The 9,671-nt window shown below is 49.5% G+C and overlaps 1 protein-coding gene across 1 annotated transcript; it reads left to right on the top strand.

The window, feature by feature from the left end:
• The first annotated feature begins 4,216 nt into the window (after positions 1-4,216).
• LOC144723401 (hemagglutinin/amebocyte aggregation factor-like) lies at positions 4,217-7,870 on the top strand. Its single transcript, XM_078602163.1, has 5 exons — positions 4,217-4,376; positions 4,706-4,796; positions 5,180-5,374; positions 6,950-7,102; positions 7,749-7,870. The coding sequence occupies exons 1-5, from the start codon at positions 4,277-4,279 to the stop codon at positions 7,792-7,794; spliced, it is 585 nt and encodes a 194-aa protein (XP_078458289.1). The 5' UTR covers positions 4,217-4,276; the 3' UTR covers positions 7,795-7,870.
• Positions 7,871-9,671: the final 1,801 nt, after the last annotated feature.

Raw genomic sequence — 9,671 nt, 5'->3', positions numbered from 1 at the left:
TCCTCACCTGGGGAGAACCTTTCACCACGAACCTCTCCCCAGGAACCTCTCACCACGAAACTCTTACCACGAACCTCTCACCAGGAACCTCTCACTACAAACCTATCATCACGAACCTCTCACCACGAACCTCTCACCACGAACCTCTCACCACGAACCTCTCATCACGTAGCTGCTCGTTCTGACTGCAATGCAACTCAACTCTGGGTTATTTGCAAAAGGATGCCTGGTCAGGGCCACTTCTTGGCACGGTCTGCAAGAATGGATTCTCCTCACCACAGAACACCACAGTATTCGAAATTTCTGCAAATCTTACTCATTTGCCAACAAACATAAGCGCAAAAGACCGCGCAAAGCAGTTGTAAGATTGCACTTTTTTGTTAGTAGTATGTAAATTTACATTACTGTAAGACTGTACTGTTACTGTATTGCTTACGTTACTGTGCACTGAAAACACTTATTTTAACAGAAGATGTCTGTTTTGTATAGCTACCTCTGTAAAACAGGAAGCACACATTTTATTTTTTAATATTTTATTTATTCATTTTTACAGAAGTTGTAGCATATTCATTTTGTAAAGCTACAGAACTTGTTCGACTCAATGTTTTGTAAGTTTGAGCCATCTGTTTGTTAAGGTCTGAAATAAAACAAGATGAGAACTTAAATATTCCCAGCACTTTCTGTGATGTAGTATGCTTGCTTATCATAGGAAGTAATAAGAAATGACTCTTTACATTAAAGTAGTAGCCTAGTGAATAGGGTGTTGGGGGAATCACTTTTTTTTCTCTTTTTCATCAAACCGCAGTTTTTGCAAGTTCCCGCAGTTTTTGCAAGTTCCCGCAATTTTTGCAAGTTCCCGCAATTTAATCACATAAAATTGCATAAATATCCCGCATATTCCATCGCATTTTTTAAGAAAACGTGCCGCATAATCAACGATTTTTGCCCGCAACAATCACCAAAAAACTCCGCGTTTTTCTGGAGGGACTGCTAAGAGCGTCTTCTACAGGGGCCGCACTTGACACCGCTGGTACCACTCCTCTACAATTCCAACCAGCTCCACATTCTCCTGTACCACGTCAGTTTCTTCTCTAGCCCTTTCCGTGTCCATTAGCCCCATTTGTTTGGCCAACAGAACTGCTTGGGCATGCGGTAGCTGGGCAATGCGGGCTGCATGCTTCAGCCAACACCGTCTTGCCTGCCGTGACGAGCTCACCAATGGTACTGTCTGGATCTTTCAAGGATCTGTGAGCTCTTCACACAATCCTGTCTGGTTAAAGCCAGGATGGATCGTAGGCAGGTCAGCCTGAATGGTTAAACCCCGCACAGATCTCCCTTTAAAGGGCTCCACGTTTTGCAAGTGTAGTGGGTCCAACTGAGTCGCAGACGTTGTTCCTTTCGGAGGCAACACTTTTATTTGTAACACCGTAACACCGTAACACAAAGGGGTAACTGCCCCTTTACCAGACTACAGCGAGTTATTGCTACGAAGGGTCGATCCCTCACACGGATATCTGACCACGTGGTTGCCTCGTAGGACGGAGAGCTTCAGCTTGAGACGTAGAGCTTCCAGCTTGTAGATGTTGAGCTTCCAGCTTGTAGAATGCAGCGACCCCGGTCCCTCTCATGGACCCGCCTTATATCCCACTCTTGTCGGAGCCGCTCCGCCCTCGGCCCCACCCGCCTTCCCTCTCGAACCTTCTCAAGAGCTCTCTCCAGACACGTGATCACCCACCAATCCCCCCACCCAGAGCCCCCTGTGTAGGCATTCCGGATCACGTGTTTACAGGGTCAACCAGAGTGCCATGGCCTGGGGCAACCCTGCCCCTGGGCTGACACTCTCCCCCTTGGGAAAGCCCCCACCACACACTGTGTATGGTGCCCGCACTATCCCAATGCTCGCCAAGCCCCGCTAGGGCTGGTATTACACACAGCCACCCACACAGTGCTGTCCACGATGTAAGAACATCGAACGGCACGACCCTTCCGGGCCGGCACCATAGAGTGACATCCCCGATGTCACTACACAAGCATAGAGAATGGAGGGGATAACTGTGGCTGAGATCCAGAGCTTCATATGGAGCAATAGGCTAGGTAGCTTCCACACAACGTTAAGCAGCTGATGAAAAGATAATGCCGCTTGGCAAATTCGGAATGAGACCTCAGGTGCCAAACCGGAGCTGGCCATTTTCACACTGACCAGGTATAGGAACTTCTCCACTCTCTTCCCTCAAGGGGAGTTGAGGAGGTAGCATGTTTGGTGAGGCTAATAATAAGGCCCAACATCGTTGTGGCATGCGCCGGGTTAAGTCGTAGCATATCCAACTCATTGTCAGAGTGATCAGCAATTACCAGATTATCAGCATATGTTAACTAATAGGTAGCCATCCCCTGACCACACCCGGGCATCAATCAGCCTCCCATATTAATTTATATCAGATGGAAATTCTCACGGTACCATAAAAAGCTTATCGAACAAAATGGTCAAAGTCATTTTAAAATAATGCATGAGCCAGAATACATACCTGTCGCACCCCAAGGTTAACAGGGAATGGCTCTGACTCCCGGTCAATTAGCATTATCTAGGCCTGCCCACAGTCATGAAAGTCACTCAGGCACACAAATACATAACAAAGACGTCAAGACACGTATATACACACACACTGTAAATTTATAACTGATACGGTTTGCAATTATACAGTCAATATCACACTCGGTTGGCTATGCACAGTGCGAAAGACGTTCAACATACATACATAATGCACCCAGTGAAACACGTGGATATATAATGAGAAGTTGCACACCGAGGGTTCTCGTAGAAGGCACTGTGGCTGTAGCAGCTGCAGATGTCCGTGGGAGTTGCAATTAGAGATGTAGACGAGTCGCTGCTGGCGACACGCTTAGCGTCGAGAGGCAGCTCTTTCTGGCGGTGCATTACAGTCATCGCGATGCAATTCAGCAAGCGGGAGGTGAGATCCCGTCATTTTTTGTGTGCTAGTTTGTTGTCCCTTTCCCCCCGCACCTCCGATTAGCATGGTTGGCTATGAACGGTGCGAAAGAAGTTCAGCATATGTACACGTGTGGTGCCACAACCGCGGAGCAACTCCACAAGCGCCGCAATTCTTTCCTACCCCCACCCTGAGCACACTCACATGCATGCAGCACACACACACGTAGTGTCCCAGTGGGGGATCGCCTGGCACAACGGGTTTTCATCCGAAGGGTCCCTAGGTGGGTAGTCCAGCGGTTTCCTGGTGCCAGGAGATTGGCCGACCCTCACAGGACAAATCACATTGCGGCGCCCATAAATTGGCTTAAAATTTTATGGGCGCACAAAGGTTTACCGGGCCAGTTGCAATGAGTCACGCACGACATCGGGGAGACGGGCTCCCAGCCTGGTCGCCAAGACCCTCCCCCCCTGCCGTCTTGCCTCCTCGAGCCGCTCGCAGCATTCGTGTGATCTCAGCGAGTGCTGCTACGAGGCAGTGATAGGCGCGGGTTTTTTCGTCATCCTCCCTCCGACTCTCACAGCGTCCGTGCGACGCCGTGAGTACAGATGCTAGGTACGTGACATGGCGTGTAAGTGTTTGGGGACTTGGGTAGCAGTAGGCTAGGCTCTGCTCGCAGAATATTCCCTCTGGGCAGTGCAGGGTTTGCGCCATGAATAAAAGTTAGCACAGAGCATCGGTGTGGTGTCTGTGCTTCCTGTGTGGAGCGGCTGCGTGGGCGGATGCGCAGCGAGAGTGAGGGCAGAGCCGCAGCACGAGCGCTCGTTGAGATAATCGCCTGCAGGTGCGGGCGCGTTCGCGCAGCTGCTGCAGCGTCAGCTGTAGTGTGTGCGCGTGTTAGAATATAATCGCCCGCAGCCGCTCGCGTTAGCTGCAGTTTGTGTTAAGAGGAAACCGCTCGCAAGTGTGGGTGCGGTCACACAGATGTGCGCCGCGTATGCGTGAGTGTGTGTGCGAGTGAGGACTGACTCTGCACGGCGCACGCGCGGGGGGGGGGGGGCGATCACTCAGTCGGCGAGTGCCCGGCGGGAGCCGATCGACGCGGTGAGGGCGGTGGAGTGGACGCCGCCCCCCACACACGCATCAGTTCAGGTCCAGGTGAAGGCCGGCTGATGGCAGAGCTGCCTTGCGTCCGTGTGAGCGTTCCCACGCCGTCGTGGGAACGCGAGCAGGCGGCGGTCGTCCCAGCAGCCCACGGACTGTGACGCGCACGGTAAGGGCGTGGCTCCCGGCGTGTGGAGTGGGCTGCGCTATATAGGAGGCGTCAAATGGGTAGCAATGGGAGAGACTCTAGAAGCTGCTTGCCTGTCGCCATGAAGCTGTTGCTGTTCGCCACGCTGGTCGCCGGGCTTCACGCCGCCAATCTGGGTGAGTGCCGCTGGCGTTGTGCGCAGAGCAAAGCGCACGGGTGGCAGAGCAAAGCGCACGGTCTCACAGGGGCCGCGTGGTGCATCGGACTCGTCCGTATTCGGCCGCTGCACTTAAACACTCCCCCGCGTTTTCTCATTGTGAGCAGGAGGAGCTGCTGTAAACTTTGTATCTAATTCATGTCCGTGGTATGCTGCACAAGGGGTTTGGCAGCCACACACCCCAACAGCAACAGTAGCGGTACGCGCTATGAACCGAAACTCCGTTTGCCTGAACATTGCCCCCTGACACTCCCCTCGTGTGAATGTGCCGCACGGAAACTCATCCAGGTCCCTACGCCGACCCGCGCTACGTGAACAACTATGACCAGCTTCTGAACTTCAACTGCCCTTCCCACCAGAGCATCTCGCAAGTGCAGAGGTGAGTTGTTGCCCCATGCGCTCTCCGGACCAGCCACGTTACAGTGAGAACAAGGAATAACTTACAGCTCTGTCAGTCCACTGCTGGGTGGAGGCCTTCTCGCGACGTGTCGGTCGTGGGGATTGTTTGACCATACTTTACCACGCTGGTCAATGCGGGTTTAAAGTTTAAAATGTATTTGGTTTAACTAGGTGTCAACGCAAGACTGGGATCGGCTGCTTTGCAAGAAGTGACCTGGGGTTGCCCAAAATGACACCAGCAATAACATAAAACAATGACAGCAATAAGTGCAATAAAACAAATGCAATAACGTTACATAAACAAACATCGAATGAGTGCACGAGGGGTGATGTGCGGCGCGGCGCTCCGGTGTCGCCCCGCAGTATTCACGACAACGGCAAGGAAGACCGGATTTGGGACTTCCGCTGCAAAGGAACCTTCGACACGAGCCGCACTGTCACCTGCACGCAGAGCAACTACGTCAACAACTTCGACGAGGCCTTCTCCTTCACCTGCCCTTTCCACTCGGCTCTGAATGGCATGGAGAGCTACCACGACAACGGCAAGGAGGACCGCAGGTGCGCAGCTCCCACACCTCGACTCGCGTACGCAAACAAAGATCCCCCCAGTTTAGCCTTGCCAGACTGCTGGGGTAAGGGCTGTTAGCGAGCACCTATGAAGGCCAGAACGGTACACGAGAGGGTGGGTTGCCAGCACCACGTCCGGCCGCCTTTGTCTCCCCAGTGGCGATGTTTCCTATACACCGCACCAGGTACTCATGTGAGGCTGAGTCGTGCAGCCAGGCACGACTCGTCAAGTGCAGAGGGGGGAAATTATTTCCCCTGCTTCCCCCGTTCCTGATTGCAATCCAATCAATCGTTGCAAGAGACGCAGGCAAGTGCTTAGAAAGCGTCGGCTCCATACATTCCGGGAAGTGTCGCAATCGCTCATTTGGGTTTGATGCCTGGCCAGGAGGCATTTGGCAGAATTGAAATCAATTGAAGAGTTGGGAAGTCGTACTCGTTGATAAAAACAAGTCCGACTCTGTTTGACACGTAGTAGGGCTTTCGCGACCAACGTTATCCATAACAGAGGTTTGTTTTGGGTTAGATCGCATACATATTGATGTGTCGTTACATCCGCCACCACCACAATGTTGTGGGTTTACTGTCCAACACACCGGTGTGCTGAACTAGAATCTAACTGGTCACGTTTTGATTACTAATTGGCTGTGTCGGGTGGTGGTGGGTTTTAACGACACAACATTTATATTTACGCCCCCCCCCAAAAAAAACCTCTTGTGGACAACTTTGTTTCCAAGCGTGGAAAGCAGATACAGTGGAGACTAACCCCCGCCATAGGAAAGTGGAGTTTCCACCACTGGCTCCCCGAGAGAGACTGACACCACGTGGCACACCCTGCGCATTTTGAATCCGATTTGAGGCTCGGGGTTGCATTGCCCCGTTGTAGTAAACTCGGCCGTCCAGTCCTTCCCACACACGTGACGTTTTACAGTTAACCAGTGGCGGCTCCTGCAAAATCTCTCAGGGGGGGCAAATGTCTGGATGATTGATAAGGTCCACCCATGCAATGAATAAATTAACAGCTTAAGCATGTAAAGGCAACTTCACTTCTTTAATATTAATGAAAAATAAAGTGACTCTTACAATACATCTTGTTTGTTTATATACTCACTATTAAAACAAACCACTCAAGTTTATTTTATTAAAGATTCCACTAGGTGGCGATAAATTATATTGTTGGATGAAACGTGCTTACGTATGATGACGTTAGCACGTATGATGACGTAAGCACGTTAGTGCATGCCCTCCCGGAAGCCATAGAGAATGCATTGCAGCGCCCCCGTTCGAAAAAAATCATCTTTGAATGTAAGTCTATGGGGCCACTCGGGGCGATTCTCAGCCGTAGTGAAATCGCCCAAAAAGAGGCGGTACTCCACAGAACGTGACATGACGCTGATTGGACTATATCCAGAGGCTGACAGTGACGGCTAGCGTGACTCTGCGGTTGAATGACATTGGTGGTGCGTCGCCCAATCGCCCTAATGAAGAAACCGCCCCTGCAGTTAACACAATTGTATTTTATTCGCAAATAATGACACCGAACTGAGTCGTGGTCTCCTCCCGATGTAGGTGGAAGTATAATTGCTGCGCCCAGAGCAATGTCTGCTTCAGCGAGTGCTTGTGGACTGACTACGTCAATAACTGGGATGAGCAGTTCAGCTGGACCGTCCCAGACTCCTACTTCTTAGCTGGTGTGTCCAGTTATCACGACAATGGCAAAGAGTAAGTACAGCGAGTCACATCCTTAAGATACATCTCAATTGTGTTCATATTCACAATGCACACTTGATGCAGCAGCCGCATCATCGTATATTGTTACGTGAACATCACTTTAAACATGAATGAATCATCTTCTTGGTTCTTTCGGTAAAGTCACGTAGAAGGGAAGTAATAAAATAATAAAAATAAAACATAATAAAATATGTTTTATTTATTTTTATTTTTTTATTACTTCCCTTCTACGTGACTTTACCGAAAGAACCAAGAAGATGAATCCCTGCAGTCACGAAAGCTTTAAATTGAAATTAATGAATCATCATGACGAAACGAGCATTTAAAACCAATCAGAGCAGACTGAGACTTAGGGAGACCTGGGTTATGCAAACATCCGATAATAGAAGGCAGGTCGAAATATTAACCACAACAGAAACAGTAGCTTGAGATTATCTGAAGAAATTATCAAATAAAGAATAATGAAGTGATGTAACATGAAGATTGGATTGTAAAGTTGTTGTCACCTCTGCCTGCATCTCTGCCATCATTATACAGACGTCTTCCATCACAATCTGCTTCATCATCTACAGACAGCGATGTCTACTGCCACTCTTGATTTAAATATCACTAACGACGTCTTCCTACTTCTTTTTAGGGATCGTCGCTGGAAATACCACTTCTGCAAGAAGATATCTTGCTAAGTATTTAGCAAATGTGCCAACTGTGATACCGTGTCTGCAAAAGACAAACCGCATCAGAATAAATCATTGAAGAATACGTGATGTGTCTGTGTGTGTCGTTTGTGTCAGTGCTACGGGTAGTAAATTATATTGATGACATGAATAATATGGCCTCGATAATGTGGACTCAATTAGGAATGAGGGAATGTCTTGCGTGATTATGCGCGAGGATTGTCCAGCACTTTCGAGGCACCGGTTTGTGCACCACACACTGATTTATGTTATGTGGCCAACAGATGGCAGCAATTGAATGGGAAATCATTTGTCCGGAGCTTTGGGTGTGAAACTACTACTGGCTAGGCTGGGATCGAGGTCAGGTCACTGGGTTGAAATCGCATTGCGCGAACCACTGCACCACCGCTCCCTAATTACACAAATAAATTAGCACAACAAAGTTCATGTACAATATGTTCGCTAAACCATTGGGGATATCTGTCAAAAGGGACATAACTGGAAAACAGCAAAGTGTACCTAGGGCGGCTATTGGAGTCGAACTAACATTACGACTATAATAAGCCAAGAATGTGTGTCCCTGCGCGCGACGTCACTCCACATGAGGCCCACCCCCCCGCGTGACGTCACTCCACATGAGGCCCAACCCCGCGTGACGTCACTCCATATGAGGCACACCCCGTCATTAATATTCATGAGCGGGTGGATTTTTACATTAACGCAGAGGAAGGTCGAGCTGAATTAAATAATTTATTATGCAAAGTCACTTCAAATATGACGTTTCTTTACAGAAATTGACAGTAAAAAAATAAATCTACGCAGCAGTGCTACATCTGTGCGTGACGTCACTACAAAAGAGCTCCCCCCCCTTCATGAATATTCATGTGGGCGTGGGAATTTACACGAACGTACAAGGGCGCAAACTCCACATGCCGCACCCCTCCCCTCATTAATAATTATGAGCGGATGACGTCACTCGACATGCCGCACCCCTCCCCAATAACCGTTAACGGGTGACGTCACTCAATATAGGGCAACCCCCCCTCATTAATAATCATGAGGTGAACAATTTTTCGATTGAATATTTCAGGTTTACTGCAATATACAAAAAAGCTCGTCTTCAATAAATCGACAACAGCCAGTTTTAGTGGCGTGATGCCTCTTAATGCTGTTACTCAGGGGAACCTCCAAAGGGCCTGTCTGCTCACATTGGGGTTGGTGGGTCACGATCGGAGGGCGTCCACAGCCATTGGGAGCAGCGTGTTGTAAGTCGATGCAGGCCAAGCTGCGGCGTGCGGGTAGAGCCCTGGTCTCTGAACGTTCTGTAGAGGCCCGACCCATCGGGTTATGGGTGGGAGCTCGGGCGAATGAGGGATTCAGGAACCACGGTAGCGAGATGTGAACTACCTCGCCTGGTGTGCAGGAGGTTGTAGGTTTGATCCCGACGCAGACGCCTGCTGTTTGCTTGTCTTTCTCCTCGTGGTCGTGTGGAATTTTCTCTGGGTCCTCCGGTTTTCCCTCCGCATTTAAAATCAACATCACGCGTTATGAGTATTTGGCTGATATACATGTCCACGTGATAAGCCATTTCGTTGAGCTATCATTTGTGATAGCCAGGTCGCTTCTGAAATAGAGCTCCATAGCTTAGTAAAAATAAAAAAAATAGTATTGTACAAGGCATTGGTCCGAAGCGTTATGGGCTTTTTGTCGTATGGGATCCGAGAGCCAGGTGGAGGCGTCTCTCTAGCTTCTTCAAAGATGGCAGTCCGAGCCACAGTGGCGGTGTTAAAGAGGGTTGTAAACACGTTCGATTAAAAAAACCAGAAGAAATTTAAAGAGTACGAAGTGAGGGGGTGAAAGGAGTGGAGAATTGGCAGCCTTCACGC

This window comes from Lampetra planeri, chromosome 17, assembly GCF_965212315.1.
Source record: "Lampetra planeri chromosome 17, kcLamPlan1.2.h2, whole genome shotgun sequence".
NCBI lineage: Eukaryota > Metazoa > Chordata > Hyperoartia > Petromyzontiformes > Petromyzontidae > Lampetra > Lampetra planeri.
This window is presented reverse-complemented; position numbering and strand designations above follow the sequence as displayed.